Source organism: Argentina silus, assembly GCF_951799395.1.
Source record: "Argentina silus genome assembly, chromosome: 12".
In the NCBI taxonomy this organism is placed as follows: domain Eukaryota; kingdom Metazoa; phylum Chordata; class Actinopteri; order Argentiniformes; family Argentinidae; genus Argentina; species Argentina silus.
In genome coordinates this window covers 17347469-17366897 of record NC_139666.1, presented here as the reverse complement: position 1 = coordinate 17366897, position 19429 = coordinate 17347469, and the positions used below count along the sequence as shown (strand labels likewise).

Genomic DNA, 19429 nt, shown 5'->3' with positions numbered 1-19429 from the left:
CTGTAAAAAAAAAAAAAAAAAGCCCCCTCAAGGCAGCCTTGTCTGTGTCTACATGTGTGTGGGGGAGAGATTGCTTTTTATGCCCAGTGCTTGAGTGTCTGCATAATCTTATCAGATAGAAGCACTATTCACTCCCCTGCAGGCGGTCTCCGTGGCGATTGCTCAGCCCAAGACGCCACGCATGTATTAGCTTGTCATTGGTTGGATCTCCTGAAGGACTCAGCTAAGTCGCTAGTTTACGGGCTGTTGCAGCCAATAATGTGATGAGTATTTGACATCCTGGCTTAAGCTGTCGGTTTTCGAGATGAAGGGAGAGGGACAAGAGAGACATCAGTTATTCCCGTTCCCGTTACCATAAATCTGTTGTTTAGCTTATAGAGGGATGAACAGTTTTCACAAGACTATTTGTCATTCAGAAGTGATGGTAGCTACTTTGTTCCAGCTCACAGCGCAGAATATTCTCTCATGAATCATAAATCCTTTGTTTAGGGATATGATGTGAATTGTTCCTCATGAGTTGCCTGGTGATGTATGTCTCTGTCCCAGCCTTCCTCAGTAGTGGCTGTACCCTTAGCTGGCTGTCACCCTCAGCTGAACCCCCTCAGCTGTGGTGCAGAGGTGTGTGTGTCCGTGTGTGTGTGTGTGTATGCGTGTGTGTGTGTGTGTGTGCATGCGAGGAGGAGGGCAGGCTGCATATGGCCACACTCCAGAGGGTTAATCTCACAGGCAGATATGCATATCATAATTAGTAAAGTAGCGGGGGGGGGGGGAGGATATGAAATTCCCACAGCTGCCTCTGCAGCCATGCGCATGGGTAGCAGTCCCTGGGTGAATGAGGGGGTTTGGATGCAGAGATGGAGAGAGAGGGGGGGGGGAGACACTCCTCTCATCAGCAGCTAGGCTGTTACAGAGCAACCAGCACGCTCGTAGCACACAGACCTCCTGCAGAGAAGAGAAGAGAGAGAAAGGGAGGAGACAAAGGGAAGAAGGGGGAAATGGGGAGAGCCGGCGAGGCAGGGGACTGGGAGAGAAAGCAAGAGTAGAGCTGGAGGGAGTGGGAGGAGAGGGGGAGCCTGAAGGGAGGTAGGGGAAGGAGGCAGGGGGAACCTGAAGGGAGGTAGGGGGAGGAGGTAGGGGGAACCTGAAGGGAGGTAGGGGGAGGAGGTAGGGGGAACCTGAAGGGAGGTAGGGGAAGGAGGCAGGGGGAACCTGAAGGGAGGTAGGGGGAGGAGGTAGGGGGAACCTGAAGGGAGGTAGGGGGGGGAGGTAGGGGGGGAGGTAGGGGGAACCTGAAGGGAGGTAGGGGGAGGAGGTAGGGGGAGGAGGTAGGGGGGGGAGGTAGGGGGAGGAGGTGGGGGGGGAGGTAGGGGGAACCTGAAGGGAGGGAGAGGAGAGGAGCATGTGCTTCACTCAGCAGGAATCAAAGCATAGTAGAGGAGCTATTCATCATCCAACACACATACACAGCCCACAACTAGCCCCAGGCTACCCTCCACACCAGTCTCCTCTGGCCTTCTCTCTGGCCTCAACTCCATCTCTCTCTATTTACACATCGCAGTCCCAATCCCAGCCACACTCCCAGTACCAGCCACAGATCCACCCCATTCCACAGTCTAATCTCTCTACCCTGGCCTCCCCCTGTTCCCAACCACTTCCCTAATCCCAACCACAGCCTGGGCCCAGCTCATCGTGTGTGTGTGTGTGTGTGTGTGTGTGTTGGTCCGAGAGAGGGAGAGTATAAGTCAGAGAGAGAGAGAGAGAGGGAGGCTGTGGTATGCACTGGCCTGCTGCCATTTCTAGGGGTGTGCCCCCATGCGCACACACATACCCATACAAACACACAGCCCCATGGGCAATGTTCAGCTGAGACTCTGTCAGATCCTACAGTCTAGACCAGGGGTGCCCACACCTTTTCGGCTTGCGAGCTACTTTCAAAATGACCAGGTCAAAATGATCTAACTACATTAAAAAATGCTACATATAAATGAATATATGACACGTGACCCGTAGAAGAGAAGCGATTTCAGACTGGCCGCATCGTACGTCAATCAAGTGGCGCACTCACACTGGCTCAATTGTCTCGTACCGTGCTGAAGCACAAATGTCCGTCGTAAAAAATAAATAAAATAATGTCACGCGATCAGCCGTAATCGACGTATTGGGCACCCCTGGCCTAGACAGTGCTGAGGGGTTGTCTGATCTCTATTTTGGTGTCAGAAACATCTGATCAAAAGGCCCTACAGTCTGTTTACTGAGCCAATATGCCAACTGAGCAAAAGAGAAATAAAGACCATGTACGTCACAGACATATAAGAGAAATCCTGGTTAGATACGGATGGCTGTGTATGTTTGTGGTCGGACTCAGGAGTCCAGTCATCTTTATGACCCCCCCCCAAAATAGTTTGGTCCCTTGGATTTCACAATGTCTCATTGTTTCATTGTGGAACCAAATCCAGAACTGTATGCCAATGTTTCCCTCAGGACGGGTTTGTGGTGCGGATCTACGCTACGAGCACGGACCCGGCCCTGCAGCAGGAACTGCAGCTGAAGCTGGCCAGGAAGTGCCTGCACGCCTGCGGCATCTCTCTGTTTGACTTGGAGAAGGACCTACACATCATCAGTGAGTCACAAGTCATATTGTGTGTGTGGTGTGTGTGTGTGTGGTTTGTGTGTGTGCGTGCGCATACAACTGCAGCATAACAATTGGTGATCGTCATCAGTGAGTCACTTACGACAAGGGAGTTTCAGTTTCTTATTGGTTAATTATTGATTATTGTTAATTGGTTAGTAATTATTTCTGTTATGGTTATACAGAATATACACTTATTGTTTGTTTGTGTGTGTTGTGTGTTCCCAGGCACAGGGTTTGACGAGGAGGCAGCGTTGCTGGGAGCAGGCAGGGAGTTTGCTCTAATGAAAACCGCCTCAGGAAAGGTAAGAGTGTGATTTTAGAAAACTGTAATATAATGTTGAATGCTGTCTTTTGTTTGTCTGTGTGTGTTTTACAATTGCAATTGTCTGCGTTTGATTCTTATAGTATGCTCCTTGTTTGTTTGGAGTGTGTCCAACCGAATGGCTCTCATCCACTAATAACATTATTTTAGAAAGCGCACCTGCGAGAATGGCCTTCACATCATGTTTCCTCATTCTCTTCCTGTCTCTGCCTCACACGAGTCAATTAAACCCCCATCTGGTTTTAAACACTCCCCTGCATAACAACACCTGTTTACAGTTAACAACATTGAGCTGCTGTTGTCACGGGACCAGGCAATGTTCCCTTGATTTGTCTCATGAGTGTCTTGGTGTGTTAGTATCAATTTGCAAATGTGTTATTTTCTGTGTCTGTGTTTGTTTGGGCTTGTTGCTTCAATTTGTTTGTTCATTATCATATATTTATTTGTGTGTGTGTGTTGTGTGTGTTAGTGAGTGTGTAGCCTAGTTGGCAGTCATGCAGTGCTGCTCTGTCCATCATACCCTGTGCTCCTCCTCTCATGCCACAGGCTGTGTGTGCAGTGAGCTCATGAAGGGACTTCCATGCTTAAATAACTGGAAGTGATTTGATTATTCCATCCATCTAGCTAAGCAATGAGCCTGTTCTACGCTGCCCGTTCCCAGTAAAACAAAGCAGGGCCTGCAGTAGGGAAAACACTGGCCATCCACCAGTGCTGGGCCAGAAGGGATAGAAGCAGAAGTGTGTGTGTGTGTATGTGTGTGTGTACTGGTATGTATGTGTACTTTACAATCATCTTGGTTGCACAGTGTGTATGTTCATGGACGGGAGTGGTTGGTTTGTGTGTTAGTATCTGTTAGTATGTGGATGGGTGCGGGTGTGGTTGTGGTTGTGTGAGGGACCGGGGCCCCTGTGAGATAGTGGCCGGGTGGCCTGCTCTGCTGTGTCACTGAGGAGGCCTAATCTCACGACTGGCCTTATCTGCAGATTACCCAGCCCGGCAAGGCCAGGGTAGGGGAGTAAAAATAGGAGCAGCGGACCTGTGACAGCCGCTGTCTGGGCTGGAGAATGCAGCTAAACACCAACGCCATGGATGTCATGTGACAGAAAGTGATGGCACTGCAGCCAGGCTCCTGTTTGACATGTTTTATCTGGAGCGACATCTCTCTCTGTTTGTGTGGAGGACTCTGAACCTGACTGTGTAATACAGGCCTGTATTGACACTGTTCATTCAAGACATTGAATTCTGAGAAATGATGTGTTTCACAACACGGAACGTTTAGTTTCAAATTGTTCGACGACCATTTCTACAAGCACCCCCCCCAACATCCCCCCCCCCCACCAGTGGTCTTCCTTGGATGGATTCTGAACGACAGGTCGTCTCACATCACTACGCTGACACCAGTGGCGTGGTGTTCAGATAGCGGTGATGATGTTGTCCCTTTGAGCAGAACTGTGGCAGCCGTCCTCCTTCCTTAGCACGGTCACCATGCCCCCCCCTCCTCCTCCTTCCTTCGCCACGGATCTCCAGCTCTGTAATAAACCCTCTGGACAGGTCATTAGGCACCACTTTATCATCTCATTGGGAACTGTCAGACTTGGAAAACTAGTGCCTGCTCCTGTCCTTAGTTTAAGGCTTTGTCAGGTATAGCGGAAAGCTCTTAAGTGTTGATACAAGTGTAGTCGTGTACTTTTTGCCAGTCAGGTGATAGGTGGTAGAGATGGTATTTTAGAGAGAGTTTCGCCTCGCGTAGCCATACCTCCAAATCACGCTGCTCCCACGCATCCTTCGGTACATCTGGAGAATTTTAGATTAGCCGATCTGTCTCGGATTGAACTGGACAGTGCGACGGGAGAATGTGCTCACAATTTTCAGCGGATGTAATATTCAAAGAACCCTCCCCCACATGCCCGTAGAACGGTTGCTGTTATGCGTGTCACCTTTTCCAACCGGGTAGGACTGTTTAGCATAGTGTTATGAATTCAGTTTTTTTTTTTTAGAGCTCTGCCCAACCAAGGTATTTGATTGGGTTTCCACCCTTTTTGTAGCTACTTTCTGCAAAGGATTTCACTAGGCTCTCCGAACTAGGAAAGCCTGGTCTCAACTAGGTTATATATACACTCACCCAACACTATTAGGAACACTATACTAATACTGGGTAGGGCCTCCCTTTGCTCTCAAAACAGCCTCAGCTCTTCGTGGCATTGATTCCACAAGATGTTGGAAACATTTGTTTGAGATTCTGGTCCATGATGACATGACATGACATTCCTGCAGATTTTTTTCAGGTGCACTTTCAAGCTGTGAATCTCCCGTTCTACCACATCCCAAAGGTGTTCTATTGGATTCAGATCCGGTGACTGGGAAGGCCACTGAATTCATTGTCATGTTCATGGAACCAGTTTGAGACGACTTTTGCTTTGTGACATGGTGCATTATCATGCTGGAAGTAGCAGATACATTGTGTAAATTGTGGCCATGAAGGGATGCACATGGTCAGCAACAATACTCAAATAGGCTGTGGCATTCAAGCGATGATTGATTGGTATTAATGGTAACAAAGTGTGCCAACAAAACATTCCCCACACCATTCCACCACCTCCACCATGAGAAGGTGTACAGGTGTTCCTAATAAAGTGTTTGGTGAGGTGTATATATATAGTCTAATAGCCATTAATTCTCCACCCTCTCTCCTCCACCCCTTTCAGATCTACTACACGGGGAAGTACCAGAGCCTGGGCATCAAGCAGGGTGGTCCATCAGCTGGTAAATGGGTGGAGCTACCTGTCACCAAGTCCCCGAAGATTGTTCAGTTCTCTGTGGGCCATGATGGCTCCCACGCCCTGCTGGTGGCAGAGGATGGGAGTGTGTTCTTCACAGGCTCCGCCAGCAAGGGAGAGGACGGGGAGTCAAGTAAGACACATGCCTGAACACGAACACACACATGCACGCATGAATGCATGCACACACGCACGCACACACGCGCACACACACAATATTGAATAAATCACATTATTTAAGATTCTCTATGTGAGGATAAGAAGATCAGTTTAGTCAAGGGGAGAGAGAGAAGGAGATAAGAATTAGAAATGGAATCCAGCCCTGATCTGTTCCTATCATCACAATCATCACTCTCCCCTCACCTGTGTTATCTGTCTTGTGTTCCGTACAGCCAAGAGCCGCAGACAGCCAAAGCCCTACAAGCCTAAGAAGATGGTCAAACTGGAGACCAAGACGGCGCTGTACACGGCCTGCAACAACGGCAGCAGCAGCGTCGTCACCAAGGACGGCGAGCTCTACATGTTCGGCAAAGACGCCATCTACAGCGACAGCACCTGTGAGTGGGCCAGCGAGGGGTTAATCTCTTCACTCTCCGTGATGCTAAAAGACCATCTGACACCCCTGGAATAGCGCAGACTGTTGCAGTTACCTCTGGGAACTGTACCGGTCTGATCATTGATATGCTGTCATGGCTGGATGCGAAACATCCCTGGAATTGTATTCTTATTTTTTTTCTCACCATTTCCGCACTCAGTTTGTGTTCAAGTTGTACCCTTGTGGTTCAGATCATCTTTTTTTTTTTTCTCAATCTAGTGAATCCTGTTTGTGATACAGAATAACCTTTCTACCCTCTCCCCTCCTCTTCCCCCTATAGGTCAAGTGACAGACCTGAAGGGTCACTTTGTAACTCAGGTTGCCATGGGGAAGGCCCACACCTGCGTCCTGACCAAGAGTGGAGAGGTGTGGACGTTTGGGGTCAACAACAAAGGCCAGTGTGGCCGAGATACTGGGGCCATGAACCAGGCAGGGAAAGGTGAGGGCCTCACACACACACACACACACACACACACACCGGTACACACACACTCCGGTACACACACACTCTGGTATACAAACTCCAGTACATACACACACACACACACACACACCCAACCCATGTTTCTCTCTGTAGCGTTTGGCGTGGAAAGTATGGCCACGGCGATGGATGAGGACCTGGAGGACGATCTGGAGGAGAAAGAGGAGAAGAGTATGATGTGCCAGCCGGGCATGCACAAGTGGAAGCTGGACCAGTGCATGGTGTGCACCGTGTGTGGAGACTGCACTGGCTATGGAGCTAGCTGTGTCAGCAGTGGACGGCCTGACAGAGTACCAGGAGGGTAAGGGAGACCAACAGCACATACATAGGCTATGGCAAGGTTGTTGTTGTCCTAGTGTTTACTTGATCTGTCCAGTACTGTTGCTGTATGGAGATCTGAAACAGATGCACTGATGTTTGTGTTTGGATGCTTTCGGTTTGTTCTGTGCCTGTGTTTGTGTTTATGTCTGTCTATATATGTCTGACACTGTTTGTTATCTCACTGTTTGTATGTGTGTTGTTTTTGTTTCTGTCTGTGTTTCTGTCTGTCTGCGTGCGTGTGTGTGTAGGATCTGTGGCTGTGGGTCTGGTGAGTCGGGCTGCTCTGCGTGTGGCTGTTGTAAGGCGTGTGCCAGGGAGCTGGATGGACAGGAGGCCAGACAGAGGGGCATCTTTGACGCTGTGAAGGAGATGATACCCCTGGACCTGCTCTTAGGTATTACTACTAATATATATGTATATACAGTACCAGTCAAAAGTTTGGACACACCTTGCCAAGAGTGTGCAAAGCTGTCATCAAAGCAAAAGGTGGCTAATTTGAAGAATTTAAAAATATAAAACACTAAAATATTAACACTTTTTTGTTTACTACATAATTCCATATGTTCCTTCATAGTTTTGATGTCTTCAATATTAATCTACAATGTAGAAAATAATAAAAAATAAAGAAAAACCATTGAATGAGAAGGTGTGTCCAAACTTTTGACTGGTACTACTATATGACCAGCTCTTCTTCTACATTGTATGGTGTCAGTCTCCCCCCCTCCCCCCCCCACCAGCTTTCACCAGTCTTCCGTTCATCATTTGTCCAAGTCTGTAGGCTTCTATGTGTGGCTCTGGCCATTCTCTGTCAGCACACTGCTTGACTCTCGTGTGTCTCAGCCTATGCTGCTTTTCAGTTGATGGCACCTCTGCTGATCGTAATATCTCTTTGTCATCATCCTGTTTCGACGCATGGCTTTCTTTGATTAAGCCCCCCCCCCCCCCCTTCCCCCATCATTCATCCATGTGTGTGTGTGTTGTTCTGTTCTGTCTTTCTTCCTCCTCCTCTCCCTCCTCTTCCTCTTTGGGCCGTGTTCTGCTGGGGCGCTTGTGTTTCAGCTGTGCCTGTCCCTCCCCCCCCAGGAGTGAACATCGAGGAGCACATCCAGATCCGCCAGGAGGAGAAACGCCAGAGGATCAACCGCAGACACAGGCTGGAGGAGGGACGAGGTACGGGCCAGGGTTCTAGTTGGAGTAGGTTTGTGTGTGTGTGTGTGTGTGTGTGTGTGTGTGTGTGTGTGTGTGTGTTCGATCGATGATAATGGTTGGGGCAGAAGATGGGATTGACAGGGGGAAGAAGAGGGAGATGCAGTAATGAAAGAGATCAAAACTGAGACATTAAAACCCCTCCCAGAGGTTGTGGTGAGCTGTGTTGTGTTCCATTAGATCAGGCTGCTCAGGCCTCTGAACCTGTCATTGCTGTATGTGTGGGTGTTGTGCCTCGGTGACTTTCTTCCTACTTGTGTACATATGATTTTGCTGTGTGTGTGTGTGTGTGTGTTCTTGTTTGTTGTACTGTTACCATGTGTTCTTTCCCATTTGTGAGCCTTGTCCATGCATGTGAAAGTTTCTTTCTCCCTCAGGCCCCCTTGTTTTCCCCGGCCCCATATTTATGAACCAGCGTGAGCAGGCCCTAGCCAGAATAAGACCCCTTCAGGCCCTAAGGCATAAGCGGGACAAGCACAAAGGTACTACGGTCTTCACTACCTAACTCAACGGGTGCAGAGACGCCCCTCTGACTCACCCCCCCCCCCCCAAACCGGCTGTCCCACCTGCCCGCCTGCCTCCTCTCTCTCACTCTCTTAAAGCATAAGAGTCTTTACCAGTTCATATGGTAAAGAACAATATATTATTTATTAGAATGGATTCTGGCACACTGTGTGTATACTTGCAAAATAAACATTATTGTCAACAAAGGGAAGGTTTTGGCCATGTAGACTTTCCTCAAGGCAAAGAATAAGAAATGGTAAACGGTAGTTGCAAAAGATACAAAAGAAAGGCAGAGAGAGAGTAAAAGAAAGATTCTGTCTATTCTTATGTTAATTCCACTTCTGGTTTGGCATTTTAGTCCCAGGATCCCAACACATGCTTTACCCAGTGCTTCTTAAATAGAAATCAATATTCCGGTCTAACTGGATTTAACAACACTCTAAGTAGCAGTTGATTTTCACACGGTGGCAGAATGAGAAGCAGATGAAAACGGCAGGCGCTCTGAGAGTGCTTTGGTAAATGACAAGCAGACTATTATGGGATGAGAGAAGTGGAGTAGCTGCTTCTGTCACCAACACACTCATTCCATGACATCTGAGACATGGACAAGCTTTCAATGTGCATATTTTTAGTACAAATGAAGATTTTTTTTTTTTTTATATGATCCAGGGACATTTTAAAAAAGTCCTCCATGGATAATCATCAGTAATAAAGTATAAATAGAATGGGTTTGTGCCCCGTGGTTATATTTGGAAGGGATAGATAAGAAGTAAAAGACACAGCAGTCCTCTGCTATCTTTATTAGGATTAATACTCTGCTGCTTTACAAAGTAAGATGAGTCCTTAAGGACTTCTCCTCCTTCCGTTTGCACACTTGAGTGTTAGTATTGCAAAGAAGTATAAAGGCTTTCACATACTGCAGAGAGGTTTGATGGATGGGCGTTGTTTGTGGATAATAGTCATATTGAAATTAGCTAGAGGATTTAAAGCTTGCACACCCCTAGTTGAGAGGAGGAGAAAGCTACCATCCTCTACCAGTGTATTTTACCCCATGGGGTGTATTCAATTGGAAGAAAAACTCAGACATGTCAAAAAATGACATGTTTCTCTCTTCCACACCATGAAGGGTTTGTGACTTTAACAGACCCCTCTGGTCTACGGACCGGCACAAATCTGTGGGATAGTTGAAGACTAGTCATCAGTTAGCTAGTTAGCTTTCTGCTATTAAATCACTGTGTCATTACTATTGGTGTTAATAGTCTTCGAAGCAGGAAGACCACAGCATGCCGGTCCCTGGTCCAAGCTGGGGTTGGTAAACACTGGTCTCATCACTGAAATGCATGGGCCTACCTCTACCCTGTTACTTTCTCTCACACCACCACTGACCTCTGAAACAGGGCTCCTGCAAAACCTAACTGACCCCCGAATTCTATGTTTACGTTTTATACTGAGCCGCTTTGTGACTGCCTTTTCACCCCAAACAAAGAGGAATAGTCTGGTTTTTAGATAGCCCGCTGTTTCAGAGGTTATTCTTTTATTTTATTTTCTGTTTAGCATGCCCTCCCTCCCTTCCTTCCTTGAATCCACTGTTCCTACCAGTTCTTCTTTCTCCAGGACTATCCGGTGACATCCACCTACGAGCTCTGAAGCTGCAGTTTGTCTTCACTCCTCTCTCTTCTCTCCCCTCTCTCCCTCTTCTCCCTCTCCTGACTAACTGACTGACTGACTGACTGTTTGCCTTGCAGACGGCAGCAGTGAGCGTGGAGAGAAGGACGCCAGTAAGATCACCACCTACCCTCCAGGGGCGGTGCGCTTTGACTGCGAGATGCGAGCCGTGCAGGTCAGCTGCGGCTTCCACCACTCCGGTAGGTCCACTAACCCGGGGCCGCTTCCTGCCAGTCACCTCCTGCTTCCTTTTGATCTCTTCCTCTGTGGTGTATGATCGTGAGAGCGCACAGCTCTTTCGATGTGAAAAACATGTAGAGGTCTAACTGGAGAATTATAGTGTAACACTATACTAGACCTTGCATGGGGTAATGAAACAAGATGGAAAACGCTCATGTTATAATTGTAACATGTAATGTGAGGTGCCCATGTTATTGTATTTATATAACAGAGTTTTGTATCCTACAGTGGTACTGATGGAGAATGGGGATGTCTATACGTTTGGTTATGGCCAGCACGGCCAGCTTGGACATGGAGATGTCAACTCAAGGTAACTACTCTTTTTCTGATTATCCACATTGGGCGCTACTTACCTGTCCCAAATGTTTTAGCCATTTGTAGACAGTCACACACGCACACACTAAGCCCTGAGTCCCCCCCCCCCTCTCCTCCTTGTCCCTGTAGGGGGTCTCCTACCTTGGTGCAGGCCCTGCCTGGTCCCAGTGTGCAGGTGACAGCAGGCAGTAACCACACCGCTGTTCTCCTCACCGACGGACAGGTCTTCACCTTCGGCAGCTTCTCGGTACGGAACACAGTGGCCCTTTTTTACCAAGTGCAGCATTGTTTTTAAATACACAATTATAGTAAAAGCTTTACTAATGGTATATTTTGATTGTAATATTTGCAGTTCCTTGGTATGGAGTTTCTTAGACAATGTTTGTAGAGAATTACTCTGATGTATAACAAAGCCTTAACCTTGATTATGTCCCATTGCTTTTATTGAATTTGCCCATGGATACCTCACACTGGTGGTTATACTGTGACGCACCAAAATGCATCTCTCTGTTGTATCATATTAGAAGTGTGGTTGACCACAGTGAGTAGACAGAATATGTGTGTGCTGGTGTTGCAGAAAGGGCAGTTGGGCCGGCCCATCCTGGACATGCCCTACTGGAACGCCAAGCCCTCTCCCATGCCCAACATCGGGGCCAAGTACGGCCGCAAGGCGACCTGGATCGGGGCCAGCGGAGACCAGACCTTCCTGAGGATCGACGAGGCTCTCATCAACTCCCACGTCCTCGCCACATCGGAGATCTTCGCCAGCAAACACATCATAGGTAACCTGCCCTGCCTACCTGTTACTCCACATACCCATACTTGTCACCTTCTGAATGACTGAGTTTACCTTTTATGACCCAATGTTTGTGTGCACAGGCCTTGTCCCCACCTCTGTGTCGGAGCCCCCTCCCTTTAAATGCCTGCTGATCAACAAGCTGGATGGTAGTTGCCGAACCTTCAACGACTCAGAGCAAGAAGACCTTCAGGGCTTCGGCCTGTGCCTCGACCCAGTTTATGACGTCATATGGAGGTCAGTCGAAGGGCAAATCTCAAATGACACCCATCGTGCACGACTGCAATGTAATCTTCTCAAGACCTGTGACTCATGAATAATCCCCCAGGGTACTTCCCTCAGTTTAACATTCAACCCTCTCACCCATTTCCCCCCCCCCCCCCATTCCGTAGGTTTCTTCCAGCTTCGAAGGAGATGTGGTGCTATAACGCAGTGATTGCTGATGCCCGCGTGCCCTCTGCGTCGGACCTCCAGGCCCGCTGCAGCATCCTGAGCCCGGAGCTGGCATTGCCTGCTGGGTCCCATGCCACCACCACACGCTCACACGGAGCCCTGCACATCCTGGGTAATAATAACACTGTCGGCATTTGGCAGGCCTCCAAAGCACCTAGCAGTACTTAGTGTAGTATGCCCTCTTGACCAGATATGAGTCAGCTTCTTTTTTACTTAGACTTGTGAGTGAATATGACATGGCAGTGATGGGTATTAGGGGTCTCCCACTGTCACTCTGCCGTCAATGTTCTCTCTCTTCCTCTCTTCTCTTTACACCTCCCTTACTCCCACTCGGCTGTCAAGCTCAACCGCTGAAAATGCCTCAGAGGGTGTAGTAGTTCTGTCAGTGGCAAATGATAAACCATTCTCATTTTATGTGAGAACCTCTCTTCGTCAAAATACGACAGTCCTATTGCTACCTCTGAGCACGTCCTACAATAACACGTAGTGTTTTGCTTATTTTTTTCCCGGTGAATGTTGAATAAGGGCTAACAGGAAGTATGGTCGTGTGCTTAAACAGGTTGCCTGGATACACTGGCAGCCATGCAGGAGCTGAAGATGGGCGTGGCCAGCACAGAGGAGGAGACTCAGGCTGTGATGAAGGTCTACTCCAAAGAAGACTACAGCGTTGTCAATCGCTTTGAGAGTGAGTGGGCACGCTTTAGTACACGCTTCAGTACACACGACAGACTTAAGTGAGTGTGAGTGGAGCTTCATGTGTGTGATTGCGGTGACTGGGCACTCGCATTAAAAAAGAAAAACTGCATTGAAGATCACATGGAGTCAGTCTGCAGAGCCTGACACTTCCTGTGTGATGTCATAGGTCACGGGGGCGGCTGGGGTTACTCGGCCCACTCTGTGGAGGCCATCCGGTTCTGTGCTGACGCAGATATCCTGCTCGGGGGGCTGGGCCTGTTCGGGGGCCGAGGGGAGTACACCGCCAAGATCAAGGTGAGCGGGGGGGGGGGGGGGGGGGGGTACACAAGCGTCAAAATGTTTATTTATTTAATTCCTTCAACCTTCATTTATTTAATTTCGCCTGTTGATTGTACTGCAGCATTGTTATCAATCCTATATAGCAGTCTTTGAGGAGGCCACTGTAGTGGACTGTTGTCTCCAGTGGTTGAGTATTGTATGTTGCTGTGCAGCTGTTTGAGCTGGGGCCTGATGGAGGAGATCATGAGACGGACGGGGACCTCCTGGCTGAGACTGACGTGCTGGCCTATGACTGTGCTGCCAGGTACGTGTGTTCCATGACCCTACAGCACACTGTCACAATCAGAACATTATTACACTTTTTTTTTTTTTTTTTTTACATGGTAATTTACGCCCATTATGGTATATTTGCTATTACTTCTGGTGTATATGCTAAGATATTTTTCATTTTAATTGGCAGGTTCTTGAAAACTGTAAAAGATTTTAAAAAAAACGTTGTATTGTAGACATGCCCCCTCTCTATACAGGGATATTATGTCGTTGTACAGCAGCTTACACTATTTATTTTTATTTGATGGTGAGAGGCGTTCAAAGCATTGTTGCCTGATAAAGTAACAGCTATGATGCATTTTGCCTGTTTACCATATGTTACAGTAATATCCCTGCGCAAACACTTGCATTACAAAGATTTATTTATCACATTACCTTGACAACAGTGGTCGTTTTGAGAACTGTATTTCTAGGTGCAGGGCAGAAACCACCATAATCCATCATGCAACAACTATCACGCAGAGGCATTGTTCTCTTGTCGCAATTCACAGTTTTATTTTGTAACCGTTGTATGAATGCAAATAAGGTGCTTGAATCTGTGCTTTATGGTGAATAAAGTCACAGCTAAGGGGTTGCAGGCACTCTGCTTAGCATCGGGCCTAACAACGCCCTTCAGCTGTGAGCTAATTCACCATAAAGCACCATAAAAAAAAAATAAAGCACCGTGTCATATTGCTTAATTAAGTGCATCGTCCCATCTCTCTCTCTCTCTCTCCACAGGGAGAAATACGCTATGATGTTTGATGAGCCGGTGCTGCTGCAGCTAGGCTGGTGGTATGTGGCCTGGGCCAGGGTGTCTGGGCCGAGCAGCGACTGTGGCTCCCACGGACAGGCCACCATCACCCCTGACGACAGGTACTACTGGAGGGATGAGCCTCTATTACAGTGTGTTTACTGTGACAACAATAAACACAAGTTAAATCAAGATTGGGATGTTGAGGCAATGTGTGTTTGTTTGACCACATTTTTATTTGAGCGTGGCTATCCAGCTTTTGTAAACATTTTCCAGAGTATTTCATGGTGTGACATTTATTAATCCCCTCTCTTCCAGTGTGGTTTTTCAATTCAAGAGCTCCAAGAAGTCAAACAACGGTACTGACGTGAATGCGGGTCAAATACCTCAGTTATTGTACAGGCAAGTGTCATATCATTTTATTGCACTCTTCATATTGTTCCGAACAGTGATATGTGCAACTTGGGATACATTTATTGAGCTCCAAGTACCATGTTTGTAATGGGCCTGTAATATGTATTTTCTCCACCAGGCTGCCGTCAAACGATGGCAATGCGGCTAAAGGGAAACAGCAGACCAGCGAACCAGTCCACATACTGAAACGCTCTTTCGCTCGGACGGTCTCTGTGGTAAGTAATGAATGTCCTCTCACTGGGACCTGTCCCCCTCTGGAGGCAGGACAACTGTCCACCTTCCCTACCTGTATGAGCACCTAGGGTCTTGTTACTGTGATACTACAGTAAAGATGTCCCCCCTCACCCTACAGGAGTGTTTTGAGTCCCTGCTGAGTATCCTCCACTGGAGCTGGACCACTCTGGTGTTGGGTGTGGAGGAGCTGAGAGGGCTGAAGGGCTTCCAGTACACAGCCACCCTGCTGGACCTGGAGAGACTGCGCTTCGTAGGGACCTGCTGCCTGCGCCTGCTCAGAGTCTACATCTGTGAGATCTTCCCCATCTCTGGTAATTAGTACCAATTAGTACTTTAGTAAATAGAAAATAAAATTAAGATTCACAAAAATGTACCCAAATAACAAAATAGTATTGACCCCTCCTAATAAAAAAAAAAACAACAAACAAACCCTGCATTACTTAAAAACCCAGGCCCTCACTAGAACCTACCCCTCCTCTCTTACTGTCCCCTCTCCAGCCAGCACCAAGGCTGTGGTCGAGGAGTCCAGTAAGCTGGCGGAGTGTGTGGGGAAGACCCGCAGCCTGTTGAAGAAGATCCTGTCTGAGGGCATGGACAACTGTCTGACCAAGCTGGACAATGACCCCCAGGGCTACCTGTCCCAGCCCCTCACCCTGCTGGAGGCTGTGCTGCAGGAGTGTCACAACACCTTCACAGCCTGCTTCCACTCCTTCTACCCCACCCCCGCCCTGCAGTGGGCCTGCCTCTGTGACCTGCTCAACTGCCTGGACCAGGTGAGACCAGGGGGTGACCAGGGTCCTGGTACTGACAATATCGGGGCTGGGGGGGGGGGGGGTTCACTTTCTGTATGGACAGAATGATTACATTGTATCTAGTTTGTAAACTAGATTGTAAAAAGTTTGACCACTAAGACTCACTGCATGAATGGTTGAATGCTAACATTCTGTTGGAACGTTAAGCACCATTTGTTGCTTGGGGAAGTATGCAAAAATGATGTACAAAAATGTATAGTTATTAATATTTTCAATCAGAACGCATCCTCCTGGCTAATGGCTATATTGAATGCCTTTAATGAGAGCGTAGTGCTCTTCCACTCACCCACCCCTCTCCCCTCCTCTCCCCAGGACATTGCAGAGGCCAACTTCCGGACTTCGAGCAGCCGTCTGCTGGCGGCAGTCATGTCAGCTCTGTGTAACACTTCAGTCAAGCTGACATCCATCTTGCCCATCGCGTACGACGGGGAGGTGCTGCTGCGCTCGCTGGTCAAACAGGTCAGCACAGAGAACGACTCTGCTCTCGCTCACCGTTTCCCCCTGCTGGTGGCCCACATGGAAAAACTCAGCCATGTGAGTGATGCCTTGTTCCCTTATTATTTCCTTCACTTATCCTAGAATTTAAGTCTGTGATCAGTACTCCAGTGCTAGTAATGTTTCATTAAAAGCATAGTAGGTGTCAGTTAAGTATTCACAATGTGAATACATTTGTTACCAGTGTTGAATTGCATTGTCATTGTGTCATTTGATCAAAGAACCAGACCAATAACAGCGTGACTTCAAATGTTGAAACTTTGACATGAAAAATGTTTTGACGGTAACTGAATTGCATTCTCAAACGTGTCTCCACTCTCTCCTCTAGACGGAAGAGAATCTGATGGGCATGACCAGTTTCCGGGAGGTTCTGGAGAAGATGCTGGTAATCGTGGTGCTGCCAGTGAGGAAGAGTCTGAGGAAGGAGGTGGAGCTCTTCTCTCCTCACCTGGTCTCCAACACCTGTGGTCTGCTGGCCAGCATCGTCTCCGAGCTCACCGCCTCAGCACTGGGCTCAGAGGTAAACAAAGTCTCACACACACACACACACACACACACACACACACACAGAGCTAGGGCACTGACATTGTAAGCATTTTTTCTATCAGATCAGTTCTATTCCTGGATCAACTGGCTTCAAAATGTAATCAACCCCCAACTCTGTCTAGATCTAATTAGATGTGACTCAGTCCTTTGAATGCGGTTCCATGGGACTGAGGTGACATCATCGGAGATGAGATGTCCGTCATTGCCCTTTCCTCTTCCCTTTCCTACTGGTTTTATACATTGTAATGCAAAACACTGCATCTGTGTCAATATACAATTTGAAAACAATAGAAGCATAAATGGGAGAGCAAGGGTTTATCTACACAGTTTTTTTAATGAGACGCTGAGTCACTGGCAGAGAGGGGGGGGGGGGGGGGGTTACATTCTGGACTCCTCACTCTCCCGTTGTCTCAGCAACTGCCGTCGGCCCGTTGTCATGGCAACAGTCCCAGCCACCACTGTTTTTTTTCCCCCGACCCCTTCATGTTGTCAAGGATACGCCTTTTTTTCTTTTAAAGGACCTGGATATCCTATCCTGTAACAATTGCTGGCTCTGTCTGGCCAAGAGGGTGTTATGAATAGCAATGTGACTCAAACAATCCCCACTTCGAAGATCATACGTCCGTGTAGTATTATTGTTGTTTCTGAATGAAGGAAGTTGGCAGTTGACATCAGCTATTGTTTTTATTTTTCAACAACATAGAAATATCAACGGAAGCTTTTCAATGTCTCAGAATTGCCATCTGGTGGTATTGTTGCCTCTCTCAGATTTATAGATGGCCATCTTTATAGATTTTAAAACAGCCATTTACAGCAGCTATCATATTGATGGGAGACTTTTTTATTATTATGAGATAACACTCCTATTCTCCACAGTAATATTTGATTGTGATCTTAGATGATACAAACTCACATGTCTGTCTCCTTCTCTCCCCAGGTGGACGGGCTGAACTCTCTCCACTCTGTGAAGTCCACTCCCAACCGCTTCACCAAGACAAGCCAGGGCCGCAGCTGGAACACGGGGAACGGCTCCCCTGATGCCATCTGCATGACGGTGGACAAGCCCGGTGTGGTGCTGGTGGGCTTCTGTGTCTATGGGGGAGGGGGCATCCACGAGTACGAACTGGAGGTGCTCGCTGACGATGTAAGAAAGAGAGGATTTGTTTGTTTCCTTGTGTCTCAAAAACAACTCGGCGAGCGGTGTCAACATGCATCACACGCATCTTTCTCTCCCTCTCTCTCTCTCCCCCCCCCTCCCCCCTCCCCCAGGCCCAGACAGAGCACCCTGGCGACTCCGCTCACACCCACAGGTGGACGTCCCTGGAGCTGGTGAAGGGCACCTACAGCACTGATGACTCTCCCAGTGACATCGCTGAGATTCGTCTGGACAAGGCCGTGCCACTCAAGGTACGTGGTAGGGATGTGAAAAATCATCTTGTCCCCTACACGACTAATCGTCTATTTTCTTATTGTGTGAGTGGTATATATCCTCTACAACCTTTTTGACATTGGTTAGATTCAAACCCCAAAACACTGCAGTATAGGCTACAGATACAATACACAGACATGGTTTGTCTTCATACAAAATAAAAAAAGTTTGTCTTATTTATCAAATAATAGAGGTTAGTTTGATTTAGATTTTTCCCAATTTGAAATCAGGGGAGCCCAGGGAGTCCGGGACCCCATCTTTGAGAACTGCTGCTCTACAGGAGGGTGTAACATATGCTGTCCATTCGATTGGTCTTACTTACCTTATTAAATGATGTTGTGCCACTGCCATCCCTACTGATGTATTTATTACCCACTCCAGGAGGGTGTGAAATACGCCGTCCGCCTGCGTAACTACGGCAGCCGCACAGCCAATGGGGATGGAGGGATGACCACGGTACAGTGTTCCGATGGCATGGCCTTCACCTTCAGCACCTGCAGTCTGAGCAGCAACGGAACCAACCAGACCAGGGGACAGATACCACAAATACTCTACTACAGGTACACACACACACACACACACACACACTCTACTACAGGTACACACACACTCTGGGACTGTTTCTCTATCTAATCTCTATCTGGCTGCGAGCGTCTTTAGGAGTGAGTATGATGGGGACCTGCAGTCCCAGCTGCTGAGCAAGGCCAATGAGGAGGATAAGAACTGCAGCCGTTCTCTCTCAGTGGTCAGTGCTGTGGTCAGAGCTGCCAAGGACCTCCTGCACAGGGCCTTTGCAGTGGACGGTAAGGACTGGGAGCTGAAAGCTGTGTTTGTGTTTTAAAGCTGCTTTTGACGTCCCGTCAGAGGGTATACAGATCTGCAGCAACTCTGTTTGTCTTTGTGACGGGGAAGCGTTTCTGTGTTTGTGATTTAACACTGTGCTTGTGTCTCTAGCGGAGGACATCCCTGAGCTGCTGAGCTCCTCCAGCCTGTTCTCCATGCTGCTGCCCCTCATCCTGGCCTACATCGGCCCAGTGGCTGCCTCTGTACCCAAGGTATGCCCTGTGCCCCCTGTGTTTTTATCTCTTTGAGTTATTGCTGTATCAGCTCGTTGACGTATCCTTTGGGGGGTGGGGGGGGGGTGTCGCCTAATC

General features: G+C 48.1%; 1 protein-coding gene across 13 annotated transcripts in view; it reads left to right on the top strand.

Moving 5' to 3' along the window:
• Positions 1–19429, top strand: part of mycbp2 (MYC binding protein 2) — a 61594-nt gene that overhangs the window by 15799 nt on the left and 26366 nt on the right. For 7 of the 13 annotated variants that reach the window (XM_083682206.1, XM_083682199.1, XM_083682201.1 and 4 more), the window contains exons 10-39: positions 2482–2620; positions 2858–2934; positions 5660–5864; positions 6124–6288; positions 6607–6765; positions 6904–7108; positions 7377–7522; positions 8212–8298; positions 8712–8816; positions 10584–10703; positions 10972–11053; positions 11188–11305; positions 11636–11840; positions 11938–12091; positions 12247–12419; positions 12867–12992; positions 13170–13297; positions 13495–13586; positions 14333–14467; positions 14664–14747; positions 14878–14974; positions 15112–15304; positions 15492–15766; positions 16118–16339; positions 16629–16820; positions 17784–17990; positions 18116–18253; positions 18657–18835; positions 18927–19078; positions 19230–19330. In XM_083682206.1, the coding sequence (XP_083538332.1) occupies positions 2482–2620; positions 2858–2934; positions 5660–5864; positions 6124–6288; positions 6607–6765; positions 6904–7108; positions 7377–7522; positions 8212–8298; positions 8712–8816; positions 10584–10703; positions 10972–11053; positions 11188–11305; positions 11636–11840; positions 11938–12091; positions 12247–12419; positions 12867–12992; positions 13170–13297; positions 13495–13586; positions 14333–14467; positions 14664–14747; positions 14878–14974; positions 15112–15304; positions 15492–15766; positions 16118–16339; positions 16629–16820; positions 17784–17990; positions 18116–18253; positions 18657–18835; positions 18927–19078; positions 19230–19330 (4461 nt within the window). The remainder of the gene's footprint in view (positions 1–2481; positions 2621–2857; positions 2935–5659; positions 5865–6123; positions 6289–6606; positions 6766–6903; positions 7109–7376; positions 7523–8211; positions 8299–8711; positions 8817–10583; positions 10704–10971; positions 11054–11187; positions 11306–11635; positions 11841–11937; positions 12092–12246; positions 12420–12866; positions 12993–13169; positions 13298–13494; positions 13587–14332; positions 14468–14663; positions 14748–14877; positions 14975–15111; positions 15305–15491; positions 15767–16117; positions 16340–16628; positions 16821–17783; positions 17991–18115; positions 18254–18656; positions 18836–18926; positions 19079–19229; positions 19331–19429) is intronic. The other 6 variants (XM_083682202.1, XM_083682210.1, XM_083682204.1 and 3 more) reach the window with 3 other exon arrangements.